The sequence below is a fragment of the Pogona vitticeps genome, chromosome 12 (assembly GCF_051106095.1).
Source record: "Pogona vitticeps strain Pit_001003342236 chromosome 12, PviZW2.1, whole genome shotgun sequence".
Taxonomy (NCBI): domain Eukaryota; kingdom Metazoa; phylum Chordata; class Lepidosauria; order Squamata; family Agamidae; genus Pogona; species Pogona vitticeps.
In genome coordinates this window covers 16002820-16019194 of record NC_135794.1, presented here as the reverse complement: position 1 = coordinate 16019194, position 16375 = coordinate 16002820, and the positions used below count along the sequence as shown (strand labels likewise).

At 46.5% G+C, this 16375-nt stretch overlaps 1 protein-coding gene across 4 annotated transcripts in view; it reads right to left on the bottom strand.

The window, feature by feature from the left end:
- Positions 1 to 13199: 13199 nt before the first annotated feature.
- Positions 13200 to 16375, bottom strand: part of IGDCC4 (immunoglobulin superfamily DCC subclass member 4) — a 92021-nt gene continuing 88845 nt past the window's right edge. For all 4 annotated transcript variants that reach the window (XR_013538905.1, XM_072982129.2, XM_078380892.1 and 1 more), the window contains 2 exons: positions 16040 to 16201; positions 13200 to 15068 (listed from right to left, as the gene is read on the bottom strand). Coding sequence is in view for 3 of the 4 variants with exons in the window: in XM_072982129.2 (XP_072838230.2) it covers positions 14550 to 15068; positions 16040 to 16201 (681 nt within the window). In the remaining variant the exon portion in view is untranslated. The remainder of the gene's footprint in view (positions 15069 to 16039; positions 16202 to 16375) is intronic.

The window sequence follows — 16375 nt, the reverse complement described above, 5'->3', positions numbered from 1 at the left end:
CCCCCGCCGCCGCCGCCGCGCCGCCTCCACGCCCCCCTCCAACCCAGGGGCGCGCGCGCGCGTGCCCGCGTCCTCCCCCCCCCCCCCGAACACCTCCCCACCGCCGGGCGCGCTGGCTGGCCGGCCGGCCGGCAGCGAGAGGCCCCTTCCCCCCCTCCCCTCCCCTCTCCCGGGAGGCCCCAGCGCAGCGAAAGGGGCCGAACAAAAGGCGAGCCCAACGGCCGGCCAGGCCAGGCCAGCGGTGAGGACTCGCTCTCGCTCTCTCGCCTGGAGGGGGGGGGCGGGCGGACTTTCTGAATCTCTTGCCCCCCCCGCGCGCGCCGAGCCCTGATCCTTCGCCCTCCGTCGGGGAGCTTGGGGGGGGCGGCGGCGCTCGAACCCAGGACAGGCGGGCGGTTTTATTGGGGGGGGGGGAGGGTTGCACTCAGTCTGACGAGACGGCCCGAGCAGGGCTTGGCTTGACACCCCCCCCCCCGGGAGGGCGGGAGGCAGCGTCGCGCTGGCCGAAGGCCGCCCAAGCCCCTCGGAAGCCGTGCCGGGCGCCTCGGCGGTGGGTCCGCGCGGGGGGGGGGGGAGAGAGAGACGGACGGATCAGTCCAGCGGGGGGGGGGACGGGCGCCCCCACGTGCAACCGCGCGCCAACTCCCCCCCCCCGCGCGTTTGTGCACTTGCTCGTTTGGATGCCGCTGCCCAGTTTTGCTTTTTTTACACTTTACACGCGCGCGCGCTCATACACACATACACACACACACACGGGGTCCCTGCACGCTTTGGCTCGCTTGAAAAGGGACAAGCGCCCGCCCTCGCCAGCCTGTTCGTGGGAAGGGAAGGGAAGGATGGCGAGGTGGCCCTTGACCGGGGGAGGGAAGCCGGTGGGGCGGCGAGGAGGTCGGCTTGCTACGGAGGGAGATTCGCCCCGGTTTTTACAAGCGCTCGGGACCGCAGCGTCGGTGTGGCCGAATTATTTTGCCCTCCAAACTCATCATCATCATCACCACACACACCCCCTTGGGAAAGAAGGGCCGGCGGATGCAAGATGCCCCAGCGATGCGCCCTCTCTCCGCCCGGCCCCACCGGACTGGGTCCCGACTGGGCTCCGGTGGTGGGAGCGGGACGGCAGCAGCGCCGAGCGGGCAGATCCGGAGCAGATGGACGGGCGAGCGTGAAATTGTGATGATGCGGAGGAAGCAGCCAATCAGAAAGAGAGAAGGGGGGGCGAGGAGGGAGGCTGGACGGACAAAAGATGCTCGCTTCGGTTCCAAACGTTCGGCCCCGGAGTCTTGGAGGGGAGTGAGGTGGCGAAGAAAGGGCAGCCGCCGGCGGTTTTACTGGTGTCTGTTTTTTAAAAAATTGTTGATCCTCAAGTTAGGCGGGATCCTTCCACCGGGGTGCAATCGGAAAATAAAACTTTTTCTGGGGCTCTTGATTCTTCCTCCTCCTCCCGCCCTCGCTGGTTTAACCTTGACTCTCTAAAACACCCACTTTTACAAGAAACAGAAGCCACACACTTTTATTTTAAACAGGCAGGTTCTATGTGCTGCCAGGATCCAAGCCTCTCTAGAGATGGGCCCGATCCTACCCTGGAGACGAGAGTGGGAGGTATGATGGAGGTAAAGAATGATTTGAGGTGGGGGCTCAGAGCATCATAGATCCAGAGGGGGCCCCAGGGCCTTTGGGTCCAATTTTCTGCAACAGCAGAAAACCCACAACAAAAGCATCATTTGGGAGGGAAAGCCGATTCTCCCCCCCCCCATTGGAGGCAGTTCATTCCATTGTCTGATCTGGGTTCGGGGGGGGGGGGGGTTCCTTCACATGGCCAAAGGGCTGCCTTTTGCATTTTCGGCTCTAGACCTGCCATTGGCTCAAACATGGATTTTGGAACACTAAATTTGCTTGAATTTGTATCCGTACTTAGAAATGGCATGCAGGTGAAGGATCCTGAGCGTAATGTCTGGAAAAAGAAAACTCTTCCAGGGTCTCACTCCTATCTGGACTGGTTGACAGCAGTAGATCTCCCAGATTCCAGGCAGAATTCTTTCCTAGCCCTACCTGGAGCCCATGGGGGAATAGAGCCGCCTGTGGGCAAAGCTCATGTTCTACCCAATGAGTGACCATCAGTCCCTAAATGTCTCGCTTTGGCCAAAATCCTACTCTGCTGCAAGTTTTCTCCTCTACCAGGCCGTCCATGGCATCACATCACACAACTTGCCATCAGATAGCTGCCAAGGCAAGTGCCCAAATGCACAGGAAAGTCATTTTAATGGGAGTGATCTCCCTTAAAGCAACACTTCTGGTCCACCAACAAATTTTTCCAGCAGATTCGCCCAAAGTGGAAGCCCTACATCTGGACCAAAAAAAAAAAAAAAAAAAAGGTCTAGCTTGGACACAGATCCAGACCAGGCTGGAGCACATTTCCCTGCGCTGTATGTTGTGTGATCCCTGGGAAACAGATCACACTGAACTGCCCAACAAGTGGACCAAATTGTGATTTGGTCCTCTGTGTGATTACACTTTGATTTGACAACTGGCTTGAGACCTGATGTCTAAAGGGGAAGTTGGAGCAGTCTAGTTCATGCTTAAAAGGTTATTTTCTCTTTAATGCAATCTTATCTCTGACTTGAGTGATCTATTCACACTGATCAATGTTTTTTCTCCTTTGAGCGGGGCCCAGACAGGTCTTTGGATTACTCTAATTTGTCCCCCTTTCAATTAATGACCCTCCCCTCTCTGCCTTTTCCCACAGCCATCATCCACCAGACAGTGGCAACTGTCCTCCTCCTCCTCCTCCTCCTCCTCCTCCTCCTCCTTTCTTTTTCTAAATAAAGTGATGATCTAGTGAAACAGCAATGCATGAAACCTTTCATGGTACATGGAATGCCACCATGTATCTTGTTTATCTAGAATAGCGCTGCATCAATAGGAAAATATATTTTTAAAAATGTAAAACATAACACCCCCCTCCCCAGCTCTACTTTGGTGCGAACTAACCATTCACATGGGCTACAAATTGGATCACTGGGAGTGCTCCAAATCACACTGAAAACACTGTAGCTCCACCCCTGCACCAAAAAGGCACAACTCTAAAAAGAGGTGGGATGGATCGCTCTCTAAGACTAAGCCCACTCTGGTATATAGTTGTGGTATCTGGTTGCCTGGTAGCATTGCCTAGCACGGGGGGAAAAGACTTTGTTTATTTGTATTTCTACTTAAAACAATCCATCTTTCCCCTTTAAGAGCTGGTCCATATCTTTCTGGCACAGGACTAAGGCATATAATCTTTTGGGATGTGATTTGTTGAGATGTAAAACAGCTCTTTTTTCTGTCTTCACAGATGAGTGCTAAGAGTTAAAAGAGATTTAACTAAGGACGCTTTAAGGACCAGCTGGATCACACCAAATTTCAGTGTGGACAGGTCCGCAGTGAACACACATGTGGCCGTCATAAACCAAAAATAAATAGCAGCAAAAGCAATCCACATAGTAAGCCATTCTGCCAGTGTGGACATGTCCTAACGTGCTTGACGTACATTAACAGGAGTCAGGCTTTTTTTGGTCCCCATTCTGGTCCAGTTGTGGTGGAATCAGCCACTATCCAAATATGCTTCTCTCAGACAACCTGCTGGTATTAGAGTGTGGCAGAAAGTACCTTCTGTGTAGGATTGAGACCAAAGATGGGAGGAGGTTTTGATCCTCCATTATAAGCATTGAAGTCCAGCTATGAATTCTAGTCTGCCTCTCTCCCATTCGCTACCCGGGGACACTTTCTTCCTTCCGCTTTTCCTTTGCCACCGTTTCCCTAACTCAAAAAGATCCAGAGCTTCTCGTTAGGGTATTGCTCTGACGGTTTGGTCATCTTTAATCTCTGAAAGGTTTCATGGTGACTGAAAAGCTAACCAGTTTTATCTGGAATCTAGCTTTCATGGACCGCAGCTCACCTCGTCAAACGCATCTGAAAACCCTGCCAGGACTGATTGTGGCTTGAAAGGCTGTATAAGAGAGTGAGAAAGGTCCTGGGGGTGGGGTGGGAGACCACAGATATAACATTTGATAAGATAGATCTGATGAAGCAGGCTACATGGAGAGCCTCGTGGCGCAGTGGTTAAAACGCTGTACTGCAGCTAAAACTGTGCTCACGACCTGGGGTTCAAATCCCAGGTAGCCGGCTCAAGGTTGACTCAGCCTTCCATCCTTCCAAGGTCGGTAAAATGAGTACCCAGCTTGCTGGGGGGGGCAATGTGTAGCCTGTATAATTAAAAATTGTAAACTGCCCGGAGAGTGCTTGTAGCGCTATGGGGCGGTATATAAGTCCAATAAATAATAAATAAATAAATTCTGGGAGTTTTAATCTCAGAGAGAGAGAGAGAGACCCATCCACACCCCATTATGCCATTTTCACCTAGGAGAAATCCAGAGCTGGCTGCCCAGGCTATGTTCAAACCCCATCCACGCCTTCATCTTCCCTGCCTTCCTGCTTCTTTTTTGAAAACAACCTCTTGTTGGACTGGATTATATTACAAAACATTGAAACCCTACTCGATCCTGTGCCGAAGAGACTTAAGCGCAGCAGTTCATTTCATGGAACAGCTACCGAATTCCACCGCCATGGCTAACAGATTAGACCCGAGCCTGTAATAACAATTCCAGCTGCATCGGTAGCAATTGCACTTCCTTGGATAATTAGAAAAAGAAAGAAAGAGGGAGGAAAGAAATGTGGAAAAGGAGACATTCTGCGTGGAAAGATATCTCTGGTGTGCACATGTTTGTAATTCCAGGAATACATGCATTAAAATACCATCTGTAGACCTTAAAACGCCTTATGGCACAGTACCAATGTATATTATATTTTTAATTAAGATGACACACAGTTGTCCATGTCACTCATTAGGAAGCTGGTTGTATATGAATTATCATGCAGATTATTGGCCAAACTGGGTTGCAAACCTTCCAGTCTTCTTTTCAGACACCAGAGTCACTTGACTGTCTCAGAGAATTTTCCAGAATCTTTATGGAAAGTCTTGTGTGTAGGCATCCTTCAGTCTCAAGAGACTATGGTAACGTGCTCTGTATGGAGGACTTGGAACAGCATCTAGTGTGGCTGAGAAGGCCAATTCGAGAGTGACCATCCCTTCCACACTGAAGACAAATACAATCTGTCCCCTGTCCAGCTCCCTGGTTTTGCTGCTTTCGTGACTGCCTCTTTGCCTTGGCCTGCTGGACAAGGGTCTCTTCAAATTGGAAGAGGCTGTGATGCACCGCCTGCCTCCAGGCTGAACGCTCAGATGTCAAGGTTTCCCATCTGTGGAGGTCCATTCCTAAGGCCTTCAGATCCTGCTTGCAGATATCCTTGTATTACAGCTGTGGTCTCCCTCTGGGATAGTTTGTACTATCAAACATACATGGCTGCTATGCTGACTAGAGTATTCTGAAGGCTGTAGTCAAAAAAGTAACTTTTTCTGTCCCCATTGGCTTGTGACATGCCATAACTCTGGAAGCAATGGGAACTATGGCAAATTCCGGTGGCCACTGGTATAGAATCATCATCTTTTTTTGTGCCGGAAGCACCAGAGTACAATTAATACATATTTCTGATAGCTGTTGCCCTATGATGGGAAACATCAAAAGCACTGGTGCAGCTAGAATTAAGTCTTCCGTGGTACGTGTTGAGGGCTATCAAGTACACTCCAACCTTACATTAGCAGACTCTGTGCGGCTCCATGTCTAGTTTTTCTGTGGCAGTCATAGGGGGACATCTGGGAAATGGAAGCCCGTTTCCTATGTCATTACCACTCAAATCCCCTTCCTGCTTGCTTCCTTGTTCAGAAGCGAATGAGGCACCATCTCAGCAAATGTGTTTCTCAGGCCCTGCTCATGGCTGGAGAGCTACTTCCAAAGGCAGGCGTTGGGGTATTGGGGGTGCTTAAGCTTCCTTCACCCAAGCTATACCCCAAAAAAGGCTCCTCCAAAGTTATTTTTTCCCCTCCCAGATGAGCTTGTTTTGGACTGTGGAGTCCAGCTGAGAAAGAAAAACTCATCAAAATGGGAGGGGAAGGAAGAGGCTATTTTCAGGAGAGTTGTTTGGAAGTTAACAACTGAGGACCACAGCCAGCCTGCTTGTTCTCCCCTGAGGTTAGGATGATGGACAACATATCGGGGTCGGGAGATGTCCATGCTTCTGTCCTGTGGTTCACCCAGAAAATCGAAACCAACCATTTCGAAGTTTAGCAAATCCAGTTGGCTGCCCCAGTAACTCTCCTTTCAGTACTAAGCACTTTCCTTATCACACCACGATTAGCCCAACATCTGGTTTACCTCCTCCCAGCTGTTGCTGCACAAAGAGCAGATGTTTTCATCCTGATGTCCATACATGTAAACCTATTTCCTGAATGGTTACAGTTAATTTAAAACCTATCACCATGTATTTAAATAACCACAGGCATATAATGGCACTGATTATTCTCTGGCAGGCAAGTCTAGTGACAGGGGATGGAAGCAGTTTCCATGGTATGTTTATTTAAATATTAAAAGCTTTAAGGTATGCAATTATTATTGTTGTTGTTATTATTATAAAATGCTAGGCACAGTCAAAATTATAAAAACATTGACTAGTATTATAAAACAGATAAAAGTTTTAACCAAAAACCTAAGTATCTGTTAAATATGAGTGCAGTATGTATGCTGTTCCTAATATTCTGTTTTGTGTAGCTCTGATGGTATGATTTCTGATATCTGCAACTGATCATAGTGTTGTGTGAAATTTCTTGATATTGTTCCCAAAGACCCAATGACCATGGGGACCACTGAAGTGTGTTTCTTCCAGAGGCAAGATGTTTCAGTTGCCAGGTCTCTGTACTTTGTTAGTTCTTCCAATTCTTTATTTTCAACTCTGTTATCTCTAGGAATGGCAAAGTCAATGATCCAGACATTTCTTCATTCTATTACTACAGTGTCTGGTATGTTACGTTCAAGGTGTCTATCCATTTGGATCCAGAAATCCAACAAGATCTTGACTTTGTCATTTTCTGACACCTTTTCTACCTGGTATTCCCATGGGTGTTTGGAGGCTGGCAAGTTAATGACCAGGGCACTAACTTTGCCACTCTATCATATCTAATTTTGAAATCTGTTTGTGCAATCTTTGGACATTCACAGATGAGGTGTGACACAGTTTCATATATTTTTTTGACAGAGTTGACACACTTAGCTTTCATCACATTGGTTTGGGGTGCTTGTTCTTGTTCAGCAAAAATCAAGCCTTCCGTTTCTTTCTTAAGGGTCTCCACTTTTAGCCGTGCCCATGTTGAATTATGATCATGCTTTTGATCAATACTTCTCAGGTGTTGTCCATGTAGTGGTTTATATTTCCAGCTGTTTATTTTCAATTTTTTGTTTCTTTTATTGAGCCTTTGTTTTTCTTGTTTTCAAAATATTATCCATTTTCACTGCCTTAAGTAATTTTTCTTTGCTTGCACTGATATAATCATGTAGGCTTCTTTTTTCCTCCTCTAGTACCGGCTGTATTTGCAGTAATCCATGGTCTCCTTTTTTTTTGTGGTAAATATAATCTGTCCACATAACTTTTTGGATTAGTTTCTGTGTTTTTCAATCCAATTCTTCTAATTCATCTTGAGTCCAATCTATTATTCCAACTGGGTATCTAATCACTGGAAATGTCCATGTGTTTATGGCTTTGATTGTATTTCCACCATTTAATTTTTATTTTAAGATTTTCTGCAGTCTTTTAATATATTCCCTTTCTGTCAGTTCTTTAACTTTTGTATGCACAATGTTATCTGCTTCTAGTATTTCAAGATACAGTATTTATAATTTTCATCACTTGATAGTGATTTTAGAATATTGTCATTTTTAACTCTATTCCATCTAGTTTTTGGATCTTTCCATAGTGTATAGACAGAACTGCAAATTTGTCAATTCCAAATTTCCTTTGGATATCTTCACTAAATATTTGCACTGTGTTTAGCAGTGATTCTATCTCCGTGGGATGTAGTGTTTTATGTTTTAGGCCATCCATGTATAACAGATGATTGATTTTTCCTGTTTGTTCTGAAATATGGTAGCCCAATTCAGTTTTATTTAAAATTATTGACATGGGGATTAGTGAGATGTAAAGAACACCCCCCCCCCCGAAATATTCCTCTTGATGCTGACTTCCCCAGTTCCTTCACCATGGACCATTAAGAGAATTTTCCAGCTTTCCATGTTGTTGTTATTATTTAATTTTAATGGTGGTTTTTAAGGGATCCTCTCTGAAAAGTGACACATAAACACAGAGGAAAGTTATAAAGATACCACAGCCACATTAGTAAGCATGTTAACAAAAGGTTCCTCTGTAACACCTAAGGTGAGCTTTTATCTCATTTAAAGACACATTAAACAGCTTGGTGTCCAAGGCTCACGGAAACATTTGTATAGATGGCAGCAAATCACAATTAATAGGAATGGAATTTTACCGTCTTGGAGGACATCATCGAGAAGGACCTGTTTCTCAGTGCATTAACCTAGGCAATCCCAACTGTGGATGACCTCTTGAAGGGGTGGGGTCAGGACTCATTATATATCCCTGTCATGACCAGACCATTATAGGATTGGTTTTGGATTTTTCTGGGATTTGTAATCTTCTCAGAGGTATGAATAGGATGGAACAACTTTTTGAAAGCTCATCATTTGGGGACTGATTGGATCTGAAGGAAGGAGTTTCGCATGCTAGTGAAGTCTTGGTTGACTTCTGCCATCGGAATGTAGAGGTCAACCAAGACTTGCCAGCACATGAAACTCCCTCCTCGGGGTCTTTTTCTGTCATGTTAGAGCCCAAGGTTTTTTGTTAAGTCAGGGATGATGACTAGAACAATCCTGTGGGAAATGGCGTTGACGGGCTAAAGATTAACCAGAGAAGAGGTCTGCAGAAAACAGATCAGGATCTCTGGCAGATTTGATCCCCAAGAGCATTTTATTCCGCATCGTTTAATACCAGCATTAACATTTCCTCTTCTTCAAAATTAAGCTGCTCAAATGAAAAAGAAAGCTCGGAGAGTAACAGTCTCTCTCACAGACAAATATTTCTAAGTGGCAGTCATGTGCCTTATACTGAAAACAATTTTGTCTTGTTTTAAGGCACTGCTGTCCCTAAATTTTGGAAGTACATTTCCCCCCTCTGGCCTTCTGAAGCTACTGTTTTGCAACTGGTTCTAATTGATGGGTTTCACAGCCTACCTTCTTTCTATATTATCACTCTCCTGCTTCCCCTCTGTGTTTAGAATAGTGGATTCACAGGTCAGGGCCTTTTCACTAGCGGCTACATTAGGTTTGCTACTCCCTTCTCTGGGAGACTTCCTTGACATCTCTTCAACTCCTGAACTATTGTTGAGACAGGTAGATGTCAAGTCTCTGAATGTTGCAGAGCAGGAGCGAGTGTATTATTTTGTGACCCCGTGGTGGCAGTGATAAGACCTGACCTTTCATGGATTAGATTCCTGGTGCTTTCTGGTGCTCAAAGGGAAGTGAGGGGGAATCTCTGATCAGTTTTGGAAGCAAAAGACAAGATACAGTAGGAAAGATGGCAATAAGGAAAAGGCCTACAATGATATTCATGGGGAGAACATGGCAGAAATAGAACACAGAGTAAACATGGAAATATATTTGGCTCCAACATCAACTAACGTAATTAAATCCAGAGACACACTTTTAAAAAAAGAGAGAGCAAAAGAGCTAAATCTACTGCTTTTATTTTCCTTTTTAAAACAAGCATGAGGTAGTTGTTGTGTTAAGGAGAGAAAAAACACAGTAGAGAAATCGCTGTAAAAATGCTACACGAGAACACACGCTAGTACATTTTTTCCCTTTTTTATATAAAATTAAATAATATAAAGATGCTCTGAGGAAATAAAAATACATTGTCATACATTAAAAAGGAGAGAGAGAGAGAGAGAGAGAGAGAGAGAGAGAGAGAGAGATCAATACCTAAAATATTAGGTACATGAAGCTAGAGGTGCCACCTGGTAGGAATTGTATCTATTCTAGACCCCAGTGGAATGAGTGAGACACATCAATGGGATCCCATGAATTTCAGTGGGGTTTGTGCAGAGAAATTCCTGCAGGATGAGGACCTATGTTAACGCAAACATCCAGGACATTGGGCTGACCCAATATCTGGGGAGGACTCTCCAATTTTCAGTACCAGTTGTTAAAAGCACTCGCAGAGTGTGTAATAAGAAGTCACAGGATCGGCCTCCTCAATAGCCTGCTGGGGGGGAAAAGATGCCCAGGTAGAGGCTGCATTCCAGCAGAAATCCAAAAGAATCAAACTGCAAAGCCGGTGTGGTTGATGCTAAAGGTTTCATTTTTCCGCCCTCCTGACACATCACAGACCATGCCATTCTCAAAAGTTTGTTTTTAAAAGTAATTTCCAGTTTCTGTTCTGATGTTTTTGCTTGTTTGTTGGACTGTTATGGGCTCATCTAGTAAAAACAATGCTGTTCCTGGAGGTTTCTAGGAGCAGAAAGCCGCCTTTCCCATAGACATCTGTTTAGGGGCCCATGAGCCACATTACGCCTTCCCCGAGGAACTGGAGAGTTGTGTATTGGAACACACCTCCACAACACACAAAAAACTGCATGGAAAACCAGCCATGTTGCAGTGAGGATTAGATTGAAACTCACTCATTCGCTCGCTTCTGCACTCAAGTCTCAAGGGGTCATTTTGTTAGATCCAGCCGGACATGCAAACTAGCCCTAAGATTAAAACCAGAGGCCAATGTTCATGTGCAGTGGTGTTTTGCCAGCCAGACTGGACTGTCTCCTCTTACACGGCAGGCAGACGTTGCAGCAACACTGGGGATTTGGGAAGGAGAACATGTGCAATGGTGGAGGCTGCAACTTCTTGACCTGTATGTTGTCTTATATGGGGAGTGGACAGCAAGTTCAAGAAATGTGTCCGAGGACAGTCTGTGTGTTGCTGAGCAATTCCATTCACTCATCTTGCCACCCAACGTAGTGTGGTGGATAAAGTGATGGGCTAGGACTCAAGAAACCACAGTTTGAATCCTTGCTTGGCCATGGCAATTCATGGGGGGGGGGGAGTGGCACTGGCAAGGCTATTCCTTAAATATCTCATTTACCTTGGAAATATGCTGGTTCCAATTTGATGGTATATATAACACATAAATCTGGCCAGGTAGAGTGGTACCTCGACCTGTGAACGTCCCTACTTGTGAACGATTCGAGTTACAAACGTCTCCGGTCGCAAAAAGTTGCTTCGACTTGCAAACAGAGCCTCGACTTGCAAACTGAAAAAAAACCCTTTCCTGCCCTATTTTTGACCTAAGTTCACCTTAGGTCAAAAGAAGAAAAAATAAGGAAGTTCTCCCCCTAGTGATAGAGTACGGATTAACCGGCTTGCCATTAGTTCCTATGGGAACTAATGTCTCTACTTGCGAACAGCGCCTCGACATAAGAACAAAAAACAGCCTAAACAGATCAAATGGTTTTCAATACATTCCAATGGGAAAGTTTGACTCAACTTGCGAAATTTTCGATATACAAACTTAATTCCAATACAGATTAAGTTCATAAGTCAAGGTACCACTGTATATACTTCTTTTTAGAACTTTCCAGCTTGCAGTGAGGAGCAGCTCAGTTATGGCTGGAATACTCCTTTTAACCATGGTAAGAACACAGGCAAGCCACCATCCAGCTGGTGAGCATCTGTAGATTCTACTAAATCTGTGGTCTTGGCAACTGCCTGCCACTGTTTCAGAGCTATTATCTAGAATGCCCTTTCCCCCCAACAATGAAGAGTCTTGTGGCACCTTGAAGACTAACACATTTTATGTGATCTACACTTTTGAGGACAGCGGTCTACTTCATCAGCTGCCAAAGACTTGAAGAAGTGGATTGCAATCTACAAAATATGTCAAATGCAACGGGTTAGCTTTGATGGTACCACATGCTATTTCTTCATTTTGCTGCAACGAACTACAGAGAAACATGGTTGCTGCCTGGAATTCTGTCCCAAAGCAATTTTAAAAAAAAGTTAATGTGTTATTCTGTGGGGCCATTAGATTGGCCCTCCGAAGTGCTCAAATTATAGAAAGTGGCTTGGTTCCCCCCCCCGCTCACTTTCCAGAGATAAAGAGAAATAAACGTTCATTATCCTCCACTTGTAACACACGTATGATAACGGCAACAGCCCAACCGCTTACTCCAGTGACATCATCGTAGAAGGAACTCTGGCCAAATACAGCCACTGAAATGAGAGCGCATGAGGTGCAGGAAACACAGACTTGACTCCAACCTTCCATCTCTAATGTGGCACAGAGGGTGTAAACACCAGACCGGCACCCACAGGTCTGCCTAACTGTAGCGCATCTCACCCACATATCTTGGGAGGTGCGCACCTCTAGTTCATGCTAGAAGAGAAACACCTTACACAATCTGTGTCCTGTAACAAGCATGGCAAGGCACCTATCAAGCCCTAGAAACAAGTGGGTGTGTTTTGGAACTAAGGTAAAAGGTAAAGGTTCCCCTTGACACTTTTAGTCCAGTCGTGTCCAACTCTAGGGGGCGGTGCTCATCCCCATCCCCAAGCCATAGAGCCAGCGTTTGTCCGAAGACAGTTTCTGTTGTCACGTGGCCAGCGTGACTAGGGAGCACCGTTTTACCTTCCCACCAAGGTGGTCCCTATTTATCTACTCGCATTTGCATGCTTTCAAACTGCTAGGTTGGCAGGAGCTGGAACAAAGCGATGGGAGCTCCCTCCGTTGCGTGGATTCGATCTTACGACTGCTGGTCTTCTGACCCTGCAGCACAAAAAGGCTTCTGTGGTTTAGCCCGCAGCGCCACCACGTCCCGTTGGAACTAAAGGGGAGTTCATATCTAAGAGAGCCAGAAACGCAAACGCTTCCTAGGGCCTTTTGTCCCACTAATGCCTCCAGTCAAGCAGGTTTTGTAGTTCGTTTGTTTTTATAGAGTTCCAACAATACACTGTCAAACGCAGTGTAACTGGAGTCGCCAGTGGGATGAGTGTACAAGCCACCGTCTCTTTCAAAATTCGTTCCATTCCAAAGGATCTCTCCTGCTTGTTTCTTTTCTTACTTTTTCAACACTGTTCCATTGAGTTCAAAGATGAGAAAGGATAAAACAGAACAGGTCGGGGGAATCTTTAACATAGGGTAGAAAAAAGGGCATATTTCTATTAACCTAACGGAAATTTATTTTCAGCTTTCTCATGGTTAAAAAAAAGTTGTTTAATTTGAAAAAATAAAAGGGGGAGGGGTAGCAATGTTCCTTTTGGCAAATTGGTACACAGTGTTATTAAGCTATGAATACTGCTGGGGGGGGGATTTAATCAAGAAGTCCTTGTTGTTGTTTAGTCGTGTCCGACTCTTCGTGACCCCATGGACCAGGGCATGCCAGGCCCTCCTGTCTTCCACTGCCTCCCGGAGTTGGGTCAAATTCATGTTGGTCACTTCGATGACACTGTCCAACCATCTCGTCCTATTGGTTGCCCCCCCGCTCTTTCCTTTGCTCTCTTTCCAAGAAGTCGTCAAGACGTATGAAAAACTTCCCACACAGGTGAATTTGAAAAGGATCCCCTTTATCTCATACTGCTTCTATAATTACCAGGGCTGGCATCTGAAGTAGGTGGTGGTGGGTGGGTGGGCACCTAACATTGTCTCCTCACTGTCTTCCTCCCCCATCCCGATTAAGGGATCCACAATCTACAAGGGAACACCTCCACCCTGACCTGGGGAAGGAGGTGTCAGGCCCCATGAAAGGCCACCATTGGTTTTGACTCTTTCCTAGCAAAGGAACCACCCCACAGTGCCCGGCGATTGCACACAGGCTTTCCAGGGCAGTTTCTCCATCTGTGTCTTCTCCACATTTGCCTGCTTGCTCTTCCTGACAGTGCAGAGGCCTGGTGCTACGCCAAGGGAACCAAGGACCATGCCAAAGCAGGGCGCCATGGACCTCTTCCCCTTGCGCCATGCAGGTAAGGAGAAGAGACCCTTGCACAAACAGCGTGAGGTATACCGATGCAAGTTCCAGGAGCCAAGCAAGGTAGTAGCTGGTGGCATGGCAGCGGCCACACAGTGGTAGCCTAGGGTCAGGCGAGTTGGAGGGAAGCTGCCGCTAGGCTCAAAGGAGACCCACCAGCCCTTCATTGCTACCCCCCTCGCTCCTTGTTTCTGTAATTCCTGCACAGGGCCCTTTGTGGCCCGAGGTCTGCTCAGTTCCCTGCAGCCTCCCTCGGTGCCTTGCCGCATGAATATGGTAGGAGATACGGGAAGAGAAATGTCTCACAAAGCGGGGGGGGGGGAGAGAGAGCAGGCTCTGGAGTCCCAGAACAAAGGCCAAATACTCAAGAAGGTGAGAAACTGTTGTTAAGAAAGGTTTAGAGAGGCCCTTCTGTATTCCCTTCCGCCTCCACACCACGAGTGGCGAGACTGTTTAGTAACCTCAAGGGCTAAGCCTTACGTAATGGATGTTAACATTATTTCTAGCTTTGCTGCTGCCAAGAATTTAGCCAGGGCTTCCTTCAAAGTGGGTGAACACAGGCCACGTTCTCAAACAGGGAAGGCGAGCTGATTATACCAGAGAGGCCGCTACGCAGGAGAACCCCAGGCTGTCCTGCAGGGAACGTGTCCTGCCGGATGGGCTGTGCATTCTCTCCACCTTCTGGGCAGGAGTCAGGATCCTCCCTCTGCACTGAGTTCAGGCTTCTCTCCATCCTGGCCAAGGCAGCGGCAGGAAATCCAGCACCCGACTTGTCTGCCTGCCTATCAGGACTTAGCAAGGTTTCAGGGGGTTCAGATTCCATCTTGTCTTCTTCGTCCAGGGATGCTGGCTGAAAATTCTGCTTCAAATCACTGGGAGGTTGGCTCTCCGGACGGTGGTGTTCTGGGTCATGTTCCTCATCAAGGGTCCCTTCCTCCATGCCCAGCATGTGAAGCTGGGAGCCACAATCCCGGTGGGAGGCTGAGAAATCAGAATGGACAATAACCTCTGCCTCCATCTGGTTGAGACTGTTTGGTGCGTGTTCCTTTTTCGCTTCATTCTATATGAGAAACAGACAAGGGAAACAAAGAGAATCCTAGTGAAATATTTCCAGGTAGGCCTACAACAAAGTACCCAGGTAAACGCTCGCTTCCTGTTCTCCTTTCTACATCCTGTCCTTGTAAGTGCCAGCCTTGTTTCTATATCCTGTGTCTATATCCTGCTCTTGTTTCTATATTGCTTTTCCACATGGCCTACGGAATCACAATCTTTATTCCAGGCTTCCTCGGCTTGATGCCCTCCAGATGTCTTGGGCTCCACAATGAGCACAACGTTATCTGGATGGTACCAGGTTGAGGGAGAGCTAAAAGTTTATTCTGCTTATTGTGTTTCCTCCTGTTGAGAAGATAGCATTACTAATATTCCTACTTGGTATACAGGGAAATGAAGGGGAGAGTGATGTTTATTTTATACAAAACTTTTAGTCAATTAACCAGTTGAAAAGATAATTCAGCAACACATTTTCAAATAAATTAATTACCAATTCTAACGGAAGTGCTTATAAAACAAACGTTTTGGGTTAATTGCTATTTGGGGCCACTTATGGTAATTTCTAGGCCTCGTGCAGCCAGCAGTAATAGTTGGGGAGAAAAATGGCTTCCCAGAACCTTCAGAGCTGGCCATGATTAGACTGACAGGCATCGAGGATGGGGATGTGCCACCCTTCAGATGCTTTTAGACTACAGCTCCCAGCATCCCCTCCCCATTGGTTCTGCTGGCAAAGGCTGATGGGAGTGGCAGTCCAACCACTTAGCAACGTCTGAAACTCTGACGTGATGCTCCCAGTCAGAAGCTATGGCAGGCCAAGGGCATGACACCTTGACAGTATGACTTGTCTATTCCAGTGATGCCGAGTGAACTAAAAAAAACCCCACAAACTCAAAAAAGACACATTTTTGTTTCTGCTTATCTGAACAAAATGCCCAGTGGATCATCTCCTCCCTGTTTCACGGCCTTGATGGGAATACCTACTGCAACAACCTCGTAAACCAGGGCTTGCAACAAAAGCTTTTGTCCTCCATTAGGTGCCGTTTTCAACGACCCATTCAAAGCCACGGTGGACTCTTTTGGAACCATGTCTCCCGAGCCAGCGATGCTGTTTGTCCAGCTGTTTGATGATTTCTCCCAAGGCGTCTACGAAAAGGAGAAGGAGAGGGAGGAAAGACATCAGCTACTGCAGACTCTTAACCTGGGCTGCCACTCGTTGAGAACAGATCCACAGAGCCTTTTGTTTGGATTAGAATTCCATCGTGGTATGCCTCTGAAACAAACCACAACAGGACTGAACTGCAGATAAAATTTATGGCT